Source organism: Drosophila tropicalis, unplaced genomic scaffold, assembly GCF_018151085.1.
Source record: "Drosophila tropicalis isolate 14030-0801.00 unplaced genomic scaffold, ASM1815108v1 contig_593, whole genome shotgun sequence".
NCBI lineage: Eukaryota > Metazoa > Arthropoda > Insecta > Diptera > Drosophilidae > Drosophila > Drosophila tropicalis.
In genome coordinates this window covers 4,743,702-4,761,137 of record NW_027173070.1, presented here as the reverse complement: position 1 = coordinate 4,761,137, position 17,436 = coordinate 4,743,702, and the positions used below count along the sequence as shown (strand labels likewise).

The window sequence follows — 17,436 nt, the reverse complement described above, 5'->3', positions numbered from 1 at the left end:
TGGTTATGAATAATTCATTTTGCATATGTGACCAACTCTGCCTTGCTTTCTCCTCTCTCTCTCTCTGCTTCCTTCCCTATCTATCTCTCTGCCTCTTTTGCCTGTAGTAATTGTCTGTAATTAGCTAGAATGCCAACCATCTCTCACTTGCTTAATAATTTAACACAAACATTCCAATCCAATCATCAACGATTGGCTAAATATATACAACGAAATCATCATATTAGGATCATAAACCGGACAAACTTTTGGTCTAGGCTAATAAAATGGGTCTTATCAAATGGCAAACAAAATGACTAAGCAATGGAAAAGCCAACCCAAAAAATAAAACCCAACTGCTCATTCATAATCTTCTATATATAGAGAGAGAGATAATTTTTGTAATCTTTTTTTCGACTGTTTTTCGGAACTAATCCAATTACGTACCACAGAAACAGTCAACGTCTAATTTTGTTCGTCAGTCTGTTACTCTTCTAAAATATTGACTTTTAAGAGTTTAATAGATTTTTAATAGTGCTAATATTTCTTAAGAAACTGGAATTAAACTAGTTTTAAGTGGATCTTAATGGTTTAACCAAGAAATTAGAAAGCAGGATCTAAGCTTATCCCTAGTCTTTCAGTCTATGTAGGCCAAATTTTTCGAATTTTGTTGAACTTAATGATCTTTAGATGCATTCCGATTTGATCTAGACTCTGGAGGCTATAGAGATCTTCCTCATTCATTAACATCAGCACGCGATCTGTACGTGCAATCAGTTTAATTAACTATAATAAAGTCTCAATCGATGTATAATATCCCAAATAATGACATAAACACTTAATTTTATTAGAATAATTTGAGAAATGTTTTTTGGAGTAGATGACAAAGTTTTCTATTGTTGCGTTTATGTTTTAGTTAAATAGTTTCTGACCAAAGTTAAAAGTCATCAAAAATTTACCATTTTTGTCATAATAAATTCAGTTATTTCAGTCACATTTTAATAATTAATAACATTTATTGCACGGAAATGATAATTTCGACAATGTCATCATACTTTCGCCAATGCCCCCTCCTCCTGCACCCTTTAAAATGCATCAGTTTAATTGAACTACCGCTGAAATACAATCTGAAAGCGAAACAGATGTCGTTCTCAAATTGCAACAACGCCCCCCATTTTGCAACGGTTGCTTCAACCGCAAAAGCAAAGCCAATGATAGCGTAACCGATGAACCCTTCATGGGGTGGCGTGGGTGGACAGGGGGCGCTGGGGCTGGATGGATTCGGTCGTACACTGGGTGAGCTGACCAAAAAGTGCAAATGTCGCATATTAAATTAACGCTGCCAACCAAGGCGAAAATTAGTTGAAGCGTGTAAAAAAAAAAAAAGAGATAGAGAGAGAGGAGAAGAAAACAGCATAACAGCAAAAATGGTATTAAAAATGAAATGCTTATCTGGCGCTGTCGTTGACAAGGAAAAGAAGGAGGAGGAGCAGACGGAGGGAAGAAGGTGTTGTCGGTGGCAACATTGGGAAATATGATGTATTCTATTTAGCTTCTCTTGTCGCTTAATAATCACTTGTCAACGCTGGAACTATCAAACTAGTCAGTCAATTTTAGTGAAATGAACAAATTTCTAAAGTCATTTCATTGCTAATTGCATACCCAGCAGTTAAAGACTTAATAGGGTAGACTAGACTAGACTAGAGTTATTGATCTAGACATTTTTATTCTTCGGTCTGACTATTAGTCACCTTGATCCTGCAAGCTTTAAATTATATATCTATTCAACTCTCAAGCAGATCATTTCTAATATGCATAAAACAGTTTGATGCTCCCCGAAATTAACAAAATACTTATGAACTCTTAAGGTAATTTAGTTTTAAGTAAATATATAAGCCTAACTAACTACCATTACTTTGAATTACTTATAAATTACTTAAGTAAAGAAAGTTTAAGTAATGCTATTAAATTGGAATCAGCTCATTTCAGTGTGAAACACTTGCCGCCTGATTTTATAATTTCGAAAACTTTTAAAGTACTTAAAAGCTTAAAATGTAATTATTGTTAAAACAATTTGCAAATTTAACTAAAACATTATGAAATATTTAAATATTTATGTACATTAATAACAATAATTGTATAAATTCTCTTTTGTTTTAGAGAATCATTTAATAATATAAAGTTTGTCTATAACTGAGTAAAACAAAAGTCCTCATTCAATGGAAATTAAATTTATTTGTCTACACTTTGAACGTTTTTATGGCCCAAAAAAATTTATGATTCTTTAGATATTTGTTGGACAAATATCACAGACAGACATTCTCATTATATATATGCGCATATATAAACTCAAATATATCTTATCAGACTTAAATATGCTTATAGACAAAAGATATATCAAATGTTCAATGATCTTTTAGAACTCATTTTGAATGCAACAAACAAGAAATTACTCATACGCAAGGTTAACCACTTTTCAGACAAAGAACTTTTCTCTGTTGTGACACTAGCTTTACAAGTAAGAGGTAAGTAATAATTTAAACAAAAAACACTGTCTAGACGTTTTCTCTAGGCTATGAAGCTATGAAAAAAAAGAAAAAAAAAAAAAATGTTGATGAAAAATTTCATTACATTTTCATAGCATGAATTTTCGTCTGTCTTGGTTTTTACTTGTTGTTGTTTACGTCGATTACAGCAAAATTTTTGTTCTTCATTTTTCGCTTGGTTGGTTGGGCAAATTTTTACGACTAGCATCTTAATTTTTTTGCATTTTTTTGCATTTTTATATTAGATTTGACGCAATCGTTTTTCAAATTTCTCATTTTCCGCATCGTATCTTTAATATGTGTGTGTGTGTGTCTATGGATTATATTGGGCCTTTCCTTTGATATATACAATTCCATTCTTCCTCGATTAAATCTGTAAACAATGCAAAAATATAAGCTTTTGGGGGCCCCCATAAAACTGCTTTCATTAAATGAAAACCCCAAAAATAACAAAACATACACACACACACTCACACATTCACAGATAATATATAAAAGTTTTAATTTCTATTGGGGGGGGGGATAAGATTTTTCTAATTACACAAAAACGCACATCGATCTTCATACAGAACGGGGACTCGACTCAATTGAGGCAAATCAATGCGCATTTCTATACCCAACAGGCTTAAATTAGTAAAGGGTATATATGTATGTACATACACACATGTTTTTAAAAGCATTTGTTATCCTATGAAAGGCTAAACAAATGAAATACTCGAATCTTCGCCTTTGAGATGTTTTATGATGATTAAAAAGAAAACCCTCGTTCAATCACATTTGTTGAATCAAATCCATAGAATTTTCTTTTGGTCATTACAGGACATTTGAAAGTTTACAACTCGAAAACTTGAATAAAAGTATATCAAGAGAAAGACATGTTCCTTTACCTTTCCTTTAAGAACTTACTGAAATAAAGCGCATTTGAATTGGGTGGCCATGAAAATTATCTCCTATTTACTAAAGGGTATCCAACAATAGTTGCCCTACCTTTATTCGAAATTTTTTTTTTTTTTTTTGTTATTCTATCGAAGGTAATAACTCTATAAGAATAACAAAACATGACTTATGGGGCAGTATATTAATGTCATAAGACATAAGACGAGAAAAATTTTATTGACAAATGGCTTATTCAACTGTTGTTGTTCTTGTTGCTGTTATTCTTGTCCACCTGAACTATTAAGTTAAGCTTGGGGGAGATGGTATTTAGGTAAGGGTACAAGTCACACATAAATTGATTATTATTTTCTCGAGTTTTTGCTTAATTTAAGAAATATATACACAAAGCAAGAGAAATGCATGACAGTAACAAAGTGTGACGATTCCTGGCACACAGAGAAACAGACGGAGAGGCAGACTGACTGACTGACAGACTGATTGATTTGCCCATTAAATCTGTTTGACTTATTGAACGGGCCAAAATCGTGCAAAACAAATAAACAAAATCCGCAAATTTTCAAATAGTATTAAGCGATATTAAAGTAAGCAAATTGTAAAATTGGGCAAAGGTCAAGAATTTTAAATAGCAAAATTTGCAAAAACAAAAAAAAAAAAAAAAAAAAAAAACAAATATAAAATTGATCAATTATCATATAGTTTTCTGACTATATTTCCAGGCAAATTCAAAAGAATTAATTTCCTTGAAAATACAAAAAATTATTGTTGTCTGTAAAATTAATTTATGGGCCAGTTTAAATTTTATATCTGCTGCTATGGTTTATATATAGACATTCAGTTTACTTAATAGTCTTGTAAATCAATAAAAAAGAACAGATTTTAGCTATATAGAATTAGACATTTTTAGCACAAATTTTCGTTGATCAAATTTAATGGTTGAACGATTAACCAAATAATATGGAAAATAGTGTCTATATCCCAATCAAGTTTTTATTTGGATTGTTGAAAATTGTTCACATAACTTTCGCATGTAACAGAATGCATTGCGTTTTATTAAAAATTCATATTCGTCGACATTTGATGTTTATATGCCATATGCATATATTTTATTAAATTATTTCAGCAACGTCATAATCAAATTTACATATGAAAATTGAACTCCTTCCTCGGAGTGAGACTTTGTGCCATATTTGAGTTTCTTTTACCCTTACAGAAATTTTAAAAGTTAGACTCACTTCTAAGAGAAGAGAAAAGAAAATATATGTATACTTTTTCATTTCAAACATTTGAAATGTTTCAAGGTTTTTACAGCTTTTTGCAGAAAAGTTATGTAAGTTAGTTTATTGAATTAGTTATTTGCTTTAGTTCAAATCAGTTTTTTTCTAAATAACCTTGTGAATGTGTTAAATTTTAAAGTTTAATATTAAATATAAAAAGTAAAATTCTTTTAAAGATTTCAAGTACGGGCAACCCTCAGGTTAGGATTCATATTTATGTATATCTCAAGTTTGACTTTTTATGAAATTTCAATAATATTTCTAAGCGCTGACGCTTAGTTATCCTTTTAGAACTGAAAAATTTGATGACATTATTATTATATCTACAAATATTAACCAAGATTAATTTTGATATTGTTGATAGATCTTCATAAAATTTAAAACTGGAATCCACTCTTAAACTTCAAAAACCAAAGTACATTTAGAAACGATCTTATAAAATACGAACTTAAATTGTATAGTCAAAATGCCATAAATAATTGGGGTAGGGTATAAAAAATGCGACAAGGCTAGAATGAATGTTTATCTATTGCCATTTTTGTTATTCCAAAGCTTATTGCAAAAAAGGGAATAGCACAAGAATAAGCAAATAAAAATGCAGAATTTGTTGGTTTTTTTCTGTTTTTTTTTTTTTTTTTTTTGAAATGGAGCAGCATCAAAATGGTATGTCTTGTACAAATCAAATTTGTAACAGTCGCCTTAGTTCAGCCCCCCACCTCACTCTAGCTTCACCACCATTTCCCCCACAACTAGCCACCCAACTGCCCACCCACCTGCTCAAGCATGACACAGTGCTGCCATCTGTTTCAGTCAAATTTTGTTGTTGTTGTTGCTGTCTGATGGCTGCATTGCACATGTTGGCTGCTATTTGATGGATAAATGGTTGGAGGGGGAGGAGGTGGAGGTGGACTTGGGGCCCGTTGTAAAAAGCTTGGCAGGCCACCCTACTTGCCCCTTCTGTAAATTGAAAGCTTGCATGTCCAAACAATAATCAGCTGTAAAACCTAAAAAAGCTTTAGCAGTAAAAGAAAAAACCAAAACAAATGCTGCGCAGTTTTCAACAAAACCAAACAAACATATGTAGGCCCCCCCTCAGTCTCCCTTCCCTAACTTTATATAGACCCAGCCCCCCTCCCCACAATTACCCCTTTTGGACAAATGTCTGTATGTACGTGTTTTGCGTGTGTAAATTAAACAATAACAGACAACAAAGCACAGCTGTGTGTGAGAGCTTAACAAATTGTGGCTCTCTGTGGCACTTTGCTCTCTCACCTTCGCTCTCTCTCTCTCATTGGCTCTTGCTCTCTCTCTCTCTAGCTAGTTGGCTCTCATTCGTGAATTTATTGCGCACCTTTCAAGCTGTCAGCGTAAAAAGCAAAGTGAAACCCCATCGAGTTGTGACAACAAATGGGGAAAAATTATAATGTGTATATAATATGTAACAAGGTTACAACTAAATTTATAAAATATATTTAAATTTAACAGCCACCCCCAACACAGTTTTCAATTGTCAAATGCCAATCAATGTTACATGGCCAAAGGGGAAGAGGCTTTCTTAGTGGGTATTTACTGTGGCATGACCGTTGACTTTATAACTGGTTTTTAGCGACTGTCATACAGAAGCGCACTTGAGGGGTCCAAAAGAGCGCCCAAAAATTTGACAGCTGGCACACGCACGCCATGTCAAGTGCATATAGAGATGGAAACGAAAAACATAATAACAAGAAATAAAACAAGGCAAGGTCATTGTAAATGTAGATGCTATATTTATTTTCTAGTGAGCCAGAAACCTAAAAACGCAAAGAATATTCTTTTTTCTGAACAAATTTCGTAATTGACTAGCACAAACACACACACCACACACACCCACAGACAGACATATACAAATACAATTACGTATTTATTTTTATTTGGGCAAGGTCATACCAAAAAAAAAAAAAAAAAACCAAACAAAATTTACATGACAGAGTAAATGGAAACATATCTGAGGGGCGTCAAAAATTAAAATCAGCAACCTTTGCTTAGTTAATTAACCATAAAAATTCTTTGTTAATTTAGTTGGCAATTTGTTTCTGTACAAATTTGTTCAACTCTTAAACAAAATTCAAAATTTTATTTAATTTTTTTTTTTTTTGTGGGGTAGGATAAGTTCTTATCTGTTTATATTAATGGCTTGAACAGATGGAAAACTTGGCGATAAAGAATTTTCCTTATTTGTGACCCAACCGCGTGAAAACCCAAAACCGCCCCTGTACGAGTGCGCATGTCGAGCTGTAGCGACCTACACATACACACATAAACAGGCCAGAATCTCATATACACTCACACACACACACACACATGCGAATCACCACCACCACAACTACTACCATCAAACATTCAAACGGTGTGTGATTGTTGGAGTTGGCGCGGTTCTCAGTGGGTTTTTAGTTGAACATTTGAATGCATTGCGAGCGGACCACGACAACAACGAAGACGAAGAAGAAGCAGAAGGCTGAAGAAGGCAGAGGTGGAACAGCAACAACACCAACTAGAGAAAGAGCATTGAAAAAAAACGCAACAACAACAACAACAGCAGCAGCAGCAGCAACTATAACAACATTAATAACAACAAAGATAGCCACTAGCTTTTGGCCTGGCTTTTGGTACTTGGGGACTACTGGACAACGGAGTGGAGCCCCTGCCTCATATACGCATTTTTTGGTTTCTTTGTTTCGAATTTAACAACAACAACAGCAACAAAACAAAATCAAGGCAACAGCAATAACAACAACAACTACAACTAAGTGCGCAATTACAACAACAATTTGTTTAAACAACAAGAAATCAACAACGAAATATAGCAACAAAAATCAATGAAGACTGCAACTGCGCAAATCTAAAAAAAAAAAAAAAAAAAAACAACAAATTATTGCCCCACAATTTTTGCCAGAGCAAAACCGAAAAGAAAAACTAGCAACAATTTTTTTTTTTTGTACAACTAAAAGAAAAAAAAAATCAATTTTTTTTTTTGTTTTTACATAATTACAAATTACGCTCCACCCCGTCTCGTCTGCTGCTGGCCAAGATGCCCTCATTGCTCGAGGCTTTGGAGCGCAAATATTTTGCGGAATGTGAATTCGAGAATGCCCATCATCCGCCGGAATTGCATAAACGTTCTGATCTGCCAAACGATTTCACTGTAACTAAATGCGGATCTCGCATGGAATTCTCAATATTTATACCACGTTTATCCCCATTAACCAGTGTGCCAGCTTTGTTAGTGCTCAACGATTGTGACATCGATTCGGCGGGAGACTTTGAGAGTATACGAGAGAAATGCCAACGGGTGAGAGAATTGGATTTGGCGCAAAATAAACTAAAAGATTGGCAAGAGGTTTTCAATATATTGAAACATATGCCGAAAATTGAGTTTTTAAATTTAAGCAAAAATCGCCTAATGAGTTCTTTAATGGAAAATCCCGCACCGACAGTCAATCTGAAGAATTTAGTATTAAATGGCACATATTTGGATTGGATGTGTATAGATGATCTATTGCAGAATTTGCCAGTATTGCAGGAATTGCATTTGAGTCTTAATAACTATACAAAAGTCTCAATCGACACTGGCTCAAAGGAGGAGCAGGAGGAGATTAAACTGACCAAAGCCCATCCCGAGCTAAAAACATTGCATTTCACTGGCAATCCCATAGAGAATTGGCAAGAGATATGTCGGCTGGGACGCCTATTTCCCAATCTCGAGGCTTTAGTCTTGGCCGATTGTCCCATTAAGGCACTGACTGAAACCCAGGAGAATTGCGAACAAGAGTCTCATCAATATTTTCCCAGCCTTAAGCTATTGAATCTAAGTTCCGCACATCTCGACAATTGGTCAGCCATCGATGAGTTGACAAAATTCCGAGAATTGCAAAATCTACGCGTCAAACACTGGCCCCTCTGGGAGACTTTGGAGCTGTCGGAGCACGAGAGGCGACAATTGTTGATAGCACGTCTCCCGAATGTCACCATGTTGAATGGCGGCGGTAAGATCAGTCAGGATGAACGCATCGATGCCGAGCGTGCCTTTGTTCGTTACTATATGGTCAAGCCGGAGAGTGAAAGACCCTCGCCTCGTTATGAGGAACTCTTGCAGGTCCATGGTGAACTGGATCCCTTGGTTAATGTCAATCTTAAGCCAGATAAACGTGTCAAAGTCATCTTTACCTATAATGAGCAAAGTGAGAGTCGTTTTGTTGATGTCTATTTGACGGTGAACGATCTTAAAGTCAAGCTGGAGAAGCTTGTCAATTTGGCGCCAAATAAAATGCGTCTCTTCTATTTGGATCAAGATTACAAGGAATTCGGGCCTGAGGAAATGAAATTTCCCAATAAACAGCTCTATAGTTATAATTTACAATCGGGCGATGAGATTATAATTGATGCCAAGAAGTGAAATATCCCCCCTCCCACCACCAACAAGAACAACAACTACACCCTCCCCCCCTAAGGCCTGGTGCTACAAATTTGTGATCTTGTATCATCCAAAATGCAAAAATACAACAAACTGATGATCGATACAACAAAATATAAGAAAAATACAAAAACAAACCCTAAATATTTTTATTTAATTTTTCTTAATATGTAAATACATAAATACAAACATAATGAAACAACATTACAAGGCCAAGCGAGCATTACACACTTGCATACAACAGATACATACTATACAAATACAAATACATATATATATATATAATATACTTATATTTTAATTACTGCCTAACCTAAGCCTCACATAGTAAGATGACAACAACAACAACAAATTACTAAAAATCAACAATAAAAAAAAATGAAAAACGCATTGACAAAAATTACAATTAAATCATAAAATGATTGTCTATTTCTTTCTCTATGGAAACTTTTCTAATTAGTTTTATCAAAATGTGGCGAATGTACTTACAATTAGTACTTTGTATTTTTTTTTTTTTTTTGATGATTCATTTTCCAGAGTTTGATGTAGTTGACGTTTCGCTCGGTTTGTGGTTCGTTTCGTTGGCGGCTTCGTGAAAAGCTTTCAGTTTGCATTTATTTTTATAACAATAAATGTATTTTGTTTGACTTCTTCTTCTTCTAGTGAGCATGGAACTTGTGGGGGAAAACTTGTTTTACACCTCCCACACACAAATTAGCACTCTGATCACAAAGAGTTTTGAGTATTAGAATATAATTCATAATTTATTTGTAATTTCATGAAGCTGATGCGCAGTAAATATAAACGGACGGATTTTAAAGGGGTTTAAAAGAGCGGGAAAGGGGGGGGCCTCTTTATAAGGCTGTCAGAAATTGAAGCAGAAACTTATTTTATCTGCATGGGCATTAAGTACCTACTCAATATTACCCATATGTACTTTATAGTAAAAGAGTCGAAGATTGAATACACTTTAGCTTAAAAAATGTTGAATGCAGAATTAAAGTTGCAATGGAAACCAATAAATAGCTTACTTTTATCAGGTTCCTGCCCGATTGTGTCCAGGATAGATGATTGCATGTTTTGAGAAAAGGATTTTAAAGTGGTCACCCTGAAGTTTACCTGGATCCCAAAAAACTGTTGTTTTACTTTGGTAATGCAATCTACTAGCCAAGAAGTATCGGATCTAAGCCTGAGAAATGAGGGTAGTTTGCCCCCATAAGTATGCAATAAGAAGTTCAAGAATTCGGCTTTTAAGAACGTATAAAAGAATTTTGGGAAGTTCTGTAGATTAAAAACTAATCCTCGAAACATATAAAACAAGGCACACAACTATTAAGTTACGAACTTGTTGAATACAAAGAGGAAAAAGCTATTGCATACTTCGGGGGGCAAAGTAACCCCATATCAAACCTTTAGATCGGCCAAAGTTTAAAAACAAACATAATTGATTGATCTGGTCAATACAGGCTAGCTCTTTTATTAGTTTTATTTTCTTCAATATCATATTGAACTTTCATGGGGTTGCAGATTTTTTTCAGAACTTTCGGTATTTGAGCTGTTGAAGTCAAAAAGCTATTTGGAGATTTTATAAAAAGAGCCACTCTCTTTTGGAATAAAAGATCTGTTCAGGGAAAAAAAAAAGATAAAGAACATTTGAAAACAATATATAAAACATATAGTCATCGACATAGAGCATTACAGCTGACAACAAAATGGACTAATGTGTGTTGATTTAAGCAAACAAATAGACAGATGAACATGGCTATAAAAAAAAACTCGATTCGTCATGCTGATCGAGAACATATGTAGACTTTTATATAGTTGTACTTTTCAAACGGATTGGAACCGAAACAATTATATTTGCTTCACCATAAATAAAATAATTTTATTCCAATAGTCGACTGACTTCTGGGCAAGTTTGAAATCACATTTTTTTTTAAAAACTGTTATTATATAGTGGAACTTGGCTTAAAGTTTTCTGAATTTAAGCATTGTGGCACGTTTGAACTGCGAAAAAAAACACAATTTTACTTATTGTTTTGAATGACTTTTTTTGATTCCAGTGGCTAAAATGTATTGTTATTAACATTCAAACTGTGAAATGTTTGCTTAATTATTTTAAACAACAATTGTTTGGTACCTTAACAGTCAAGGAGTTAATAAACATTAATATTCAGACCTGTTTTCATTAGTTTTTCCAAATTTAAAATCAAAACGTTATAGTTTTAAAAAGTTTAAGAGCAAAGGACGTCTTAACTGTCTCAAAAAGTCCATCAAATAGCAAATTTAAAATAGAATACTTGGCCAATAATAATTGCGAATACAAAAAGTAATTTTAAAATACGTAATTGATGTATACCAAATGATTTACTTCATATTTCTGGTGAAAATAGTTCCCAAGTTGTCAGTTGAAAGTAGAGCAAAAGTCTGTAAATTACTCGTCCAACTGGGTCAAATGTTTTCCTGCAACTGGTCTGACATATTTTTTTTTGCAGAAATTTTTCCATAGAATTGTTGTCGCCGTGTTCTTGTTGTTTTTGCAATTATAACAAATCAAGAAAGACAAAAAAAAAAAAAAAAATAACAAACACACACCCCGTCGGTCGCCTAGTTCCAGCCCATATTTGCATTATCTCTTGCAAACTGGGAGGAGGAGAGGTTGAGGCGGTCTGCCAACATAATGCTAATGACGTAGGCCTCATCTATAGCACGTTGTGCCAAACCAGATCGTGACTAAACTATGGAGACACCCACCCGAAAAACAAGACAAAAAAAAGACAAGACAAGTGCGAAAAAAATGCCGAAAAATTTACGAATACGAAACGTAAATTTTATGACTGAGGCCGGGCCAAAAGATGATGACGAGGTGCAACAATATAAAAACAAATCAGAAGTATTTTATGCATATAAAATCAAATCAAATAAAGGTCTACCAACCCCTTCTGTCTCCATTTTCTATACCGAAGAAAATGAGAAGGGGCAAAGGAGGTGTAGAAGCAGCCTGGAAGAGGGGGTCATAAAAATGCAAGGTGTGTGGAAAAAACAAAAAAAAAAATTTGTTTATGTAGATAATTAATAAAATTTACACATGGAGGTTGGTTTTTATTTTATTTTTTTCGAAAGTCTAGTTTGGTTGGAGAGGTGGGAAGGTTTTAACTGGGCGATTTGCTCAACCGTCGATCGAGTTGTGAATTGCTTGTCAAGTGGGCCGGACGTGTGTGTTCTCTATTGCGAAATCGATATAATTTTATTAGTATTATATTAGTGGAAGTGAAGTGGAACTTAATGGGTTTGAGATCACTATGGATCCGGATAATGATATTTATGCCTTCTATGATATAAGAGAATACAAGGGGTAGGCATGGGCAGAGGCAAATCGAATGAACAAGAATTTTCTAATATTTAATTGCATATCTCTTTCTCTCTACAGGAAATGTAGACCGGCCAGGCCCAATTCCAATCGTCTTGTGCAACCGCGAATGTCCCTTCTAGGAAAACCGCTGCAATATAATCGCGGCACACGCCGCGATGTCCGTTATAGACGACTGCAAAGTCGTCTCTATAACTTCTTGGAGCGTCCACGCGGCCTGCATGCCATATTTTATCATGTGATGGTGTAAGTAAACTAACTAAGTGAATCCAACCAACCAACTAACTTATCTAATCATTTCATCCCGCACAAATAAGTGAGACAATTCCTCTGTGTCTCTTTAATCTAATCTAAAAACAAAACACAAACTCACTCAAAAGTGCAATACTCAAAACAATTCAAAGCAAATTTTCAAGTTCACTTGACAAAATGTAGGTCAAATGGTCTTTGAGTTACTTTTAAATGATAGATAAAATGAAAGGTCGCCAGCCTCTATACTGGAGGTCTAGAGCTACTTCTACTTTTATGAAAAGGATCTTGTTAGTTAAAAATTGTTTAATTTCAAAGACATTTTTTATTTTTGTTCACCAAAGATATTCTTGAAAAAATTTTTTAAAAATAATATTTTTAGTTCAAAAATTCTATTTCCATTACAATTTATACCACAATTTATTTATTCTTAAAAACGATTTAAGGAATTACTTTTACTTTTTTCAAAATGATCTTCTTCAACATTTAACTAATTTAGTTAATTTGAATTTGTATATTTCTGTAAGAAAGTCAACTCCAGTATGTTGACTTTAATAAAAACAGATTTAAAGAAAAATTTGTTATTGCGAAACTTAGAATCCCACAACGAATGCAAAACTATACATATATAATTTTCCATATAATTACTGCAAAAATATATGGAATTCGTTCCAGACTTTAAAACAAAACTTTGTCGAGCTCATGACAACAAATATAACAATTGTTAAAAAATGTTCAACATTTCCATTCCATATTAATGCAATTTTATGCCACATTTCAAAATAGGTTCACAATCATTTCTAACAGATTGTGAACCTATTTTGAAATAGAATTATGCTCATGACTGCCTATCCGTCTACTTCAATCCAAATCACGAACTTAAAAGCTTTTATTATTAAAAAATTAATATTTAAATTGTTTATAATGTTGCCTAAGGTTTCAATAGAGTCAGATAGACAGAAGTCAGGTCAATATAGATCGGCTGTATCTCTGCCCCGGAATTTCCAAACATTTTTTAGTAAATTACTGACACAAATATTGGGAACTTTGCACATTAAAGTCAATTCGAGACAATATATCAAATTCCCATTATTTCAAGTATTAAAAAGAGTTTTTATATACAGTGAACCAACACAAAATGGTTAAAATGAGAAAACTTTCAGCCCGACTAAGCCGGACTATAGTGATTTTTGAAGCAATTTGCTGAAGAACATTGTAAAGACGTAATTGCTAAAATATTCTTCTCTCAACCCTTTCTCTCTCTGATATAACACGTCATTATCTAGACGTAACGTAATTTAAAAGGCGCCTCAGAAAGACTTTTTGCTTATTAAATAAATATATAATTTTATAACTCATTTCTTCAAAATTCTTTATCGCAATTTTTATGATGAAAATAATGTTAGTCTGTGTTATTGACTTTTAATTTATTAGCCTATTGCTGTGGCAAACCCACAAATATTTTCCATTCAAAAAATTTATTGAAACTGTTTAAAAATATTTACTCTAAAAGTCGAGCACAGCTTTTTTTGTTTTTGTATTATTACATTTAGCTCAAAGCTAGGTATTAACGTTTCAAAGTGAAGATTTATGAAGTTGAGACATTTTTAGCAGATGAAACTTTTTTAGCCTACAATTAGCCACTGTGTGAGTGTTCATTTAACATTGTAATTTTTTCACCCAGTTCAAGTATTAACAATATTAGAGATCAAAACTGTAAAATAGATATTTCCAGGAATCTTGCAAACTCTTTCATAGTTTATTTCGTGTGGATATTTAATCATAATTTTAAAATTCTTTATTCCTTTTCTTGTTTTCTTTTTGCAGATTTCTGATGGTGTTTACATGTCTCGCATTGAGCGTGTTTTCAACCATCAGGGAATACGAAGAAGATGCTGTGTATATATTATTTAGAATGGAAATTTTAGTTGTTATCTGGTTTACCCTGGAGTTTGGAGCCCGACTATGGTCATCGGGTTGTCGTTCACGCTACCAGGGTTGCCTGGGGCGTTTAAAATTTGTAAAGCGGCCATTTTGTATTATAGGTAAAAAGAAGAAGAAATTGATCATTTGCCTGCCTGCCATAAATTGAAAATTCTTCCCTCTTGTTAGATATTGTCACCATTTTAGCCTCTATTGTAGTATTAGGCATGGGCACCTCCGGCCAGGTGTTTGCCACAAGTGCATTGCGTGGTTTACGTTTCTTTCAGATATTGCGCATGGTGCGCATGGATCGTCGTGGAGGCACCTGGAAATTGCTCGGCTCAGTTGTATACGCACATAGACAGGTGACTTTAAAACGAAAATCTTCAATGAACTTAGCTAATGGCTTTTCGATTTCTTCTTTAGGAGCTCATTACGACCATGTATATAGGATTTTTAGGTTTAATTTTTGCATCATTCCTGGTCTATATGTGGGAGAAGGATGTTAATGATAAATTTAGCAATTTTGCTCAGGCTTTATGGTGGGGAGTGGTAAGTATTACTTATTATATACTTAGTATTACTTCGATATAAATCTCTGCTTCAACTCAATAATTCGTTAACTAGATTACCTTGTGTACTGTGGGCTATGGTGATATGGTGCCCATTACATGGCAGGGTAAATTGATTGCATCATGTTGTGCTCTTTTGGGTATATCCTTTTTTGCTCTGCCTGCGGTAAGTTTCGCATTTTGTATTCTCAGAACCGCATCCGTTGATTGACCCAAACCCATTTTTCACCTCCACTTCTCATCTCTTATCTTCTCTTTTTTCTGGTCTGTAGGGCATTCTGGGCAGTGGTTTTGCTCTGAAAGTTCAGCAACAACAACGACAAAAACACATGATTCGTCGTCGTCAGCCAGCGGCGACACTTATCCAGGCTGTTTGGCGTTGCTATGCAGCCGATGAGCATTCCGTTTCTGTGGCCACCTGGAAGATACATCAGGTGGCTTTGCCCAGTCCGCCTGCCTCGTAAGTATTTCCATGCTCAATCACAATTTCGGGTGCAAAAACAAAAAATGCAAGATGCAATTTCTCATTTCAACAAATTGTATAAAATATTCATTTATCTAGGGATTTTTCAGATCTAAAACAGGAACAAATTTTGTATAAATCACAGACCACCCAATCACACACATTCAGACACACACACACACATAGAGACACACATAAATATTTGTACACTGAACACCAAAAGTATACCTACCTACAGACTAGTAAATGAAACAAAATGTGCATTGAACTAAATCAAAAAAAAACAAAAAATTTTATGTATACAACTAAAACCGATAAAACCTTTATTAGCTGCATATACCAAGAAAAAAAATAAATTACTTTTTAGTTATTTTTTCCCAAAATTACATTTATTTGTTTAATGCAGCTAATAAAGTCAATTTGAAATCGTGTGAAACTAAACAAGAAAATGTAAAAACACTTTTTAAAAAAAGTTGAACCCCCTTCGCATGGTTAGACAAAACAATTACCCCTTCTCCCTCATCTCTCCATCTGTCTCTTTCTTTGCTGTAAACTCTACTTCATTCACTTTTCTCTCCCTCTCTCTTTTTACGCCCCCAACAATGTGACATAAATATTTTTGTTCTCCCATATAATTTAAAATTTTGAATATTTTTTGTGATGTTCTGTTTGTTCGTTTTGTTTTTTTCAATTACATGGATAATATAATTTTTTGTTGTATATATATTTTTTTTATTAAACATTTTTCAGTTCTGAAAACTGGGAGCGATTATTAAAAAACATAACCGAATATAGGTAAAGGTGAACAACAACAAAAAAAAAAAACAATAAAGAAATAAAAAAATATCACCAAAAATTCATTGCAAAACAATAAACAAAAAAAAAACAAATAAGCAAAAAAAAAATTGATGAAAAATGCAAAAATCATCAAAAAGTATTTTGGTTTTTGTTTTTAATTGGTGGAGAGAGGGGTTCAGCCTTTCTTCCCTCTCTCTTGCTCACTTCTTCTTAGCACTCATTGATAATGCTAGATTTGGCTGTAATTCCATTCACACACACACAAAAACTACAATTCGATATTGAATCGATAAAATTTTTGCAGCTTTGCGGCACACGCTCTCTGTCTCTGTCTCTTTCCTCGCTCTGTTCCACTCACTCCCCCACTTTTAAGCTCTTTGTCACTCACTTCATGTGTTTTTCTGTCTGATTTCTCCTTCTCCTCCTATCGCTATCAATGCTCTAATTTCTATGCTAAAGAATATTCTAATTGTTTAAGAAAATGTTTTTTCTAATCAATAGTTTTAAAAAATTGATTGATTTCCCATTCATTTCTATTTCTTATAAAAAATAATACCGAAATGCGTGAAATATATATAAACATATATATGCATAAATGTGATTAACATGTGAGTTGAAAAATGAGCAAAACAAATGATCAAAAAATGCTTCTCTTTTATTCCTTTATCCCTTAAAAATGCTAAAATAATCAAAATAATATGTATGCATTGATGTCCTTTTTGACTCCTACCCAAGTCTGCTGCCCTCCCCAAAGAAAATGCACTTTTCTAACTGTAACTGCAAGAATCGCTACTTTATGTTGCACATATGTACACACTTTCTTCACACACACACACTTGAACACTCACAAACTATCTCACACACTGATACAACATTTGATTGTCACTGACCTTTTTTGGCTATTCCTTCAACCGA

At 33.8% G+C, this 17,436-nt stretch overlaps 2 protein-coding genes across 10 annotated transcripts in view; both read left to right on the top strand.

Annotated features, from left to right (window-relative positions):
• The window catches only part of KCNQ (KCNQ potassium channel), a 49,532-nt gene that overhangs the window by 25,227 nt on the left and 6,869 nt on the right, over positions 1 to 17,436 (top strand). For 3 of the 9 annotated variants that reach the window (XM_068289617.1, XM_068289616.1, XM_068289618.1), the window contains exons 1-8: positions 12,336 to 12,501; positions 12,577 to 12,762; positions 14,593 to 14,810; positions 14,878 to 15,053; positions 15,115 to 15,240; positions 15,316 to 15,426; positions 15,533 to 15,720; positions 16,474 to 16,518. In XM_068289617.1, the coding sequence (XP_068145718.1) occupies positions 12,449 to 12,501; positions 12,577 to 12,762; positions 14,593 to 14,810; positions 14,878 to 15,053; positions 15,115 to 15,240; positions 15,316 to 15,426; positions 15,533 to 15,720; positions 16,474 to 16,518 (1,103 nt within the window). In that variant the 5' untranslated portion in view covers positions 12,336 to 12,448. Of the gene's footprint in view, positions 1 to 12,331; positions 12,502 to 12,576; positions 12,763 to 14,592; positions 14,811 to 14,877; positions 15,054 to 15,114; positions 15,241 to 15,315; positions 15,427 to 15,532; positions 15,721 to 16,473; positions 16,519 to 17,436 lie in introns of those variants that run through there. The other 6 variants (XM_068289619.1, XM_068289620.1, XM_068289625.1 and 3 more) reach the window with 5 other exon arrangements.
• On the top strand, positions 6,757 to 9,283 carry mlt (tubulin folding cofactor E like protein mlt). Its single transcript, XM_068290280.1, has one exon. The coding sequence runs from the start codon at positions 7,764 to 7,766 to the stop codon at positions 9,126 to 9,128; it is 1,365 nt and encodes a 454-aa protein (XP_068146381.1). The 5' UTR covers positions 6,757 to 7,763; the 3' UTR covers positions 9,129 to 9,283.

What these genes read in the sequence shown, in the direction of transcription:
- mlt (XM_068290280.1), top strand. Translation starts at nt 7,764, where the DNA reads ATGCCCTCATTGCTCGAGGCTTTGGAGCGCAAATATTTTGCGGAATGT.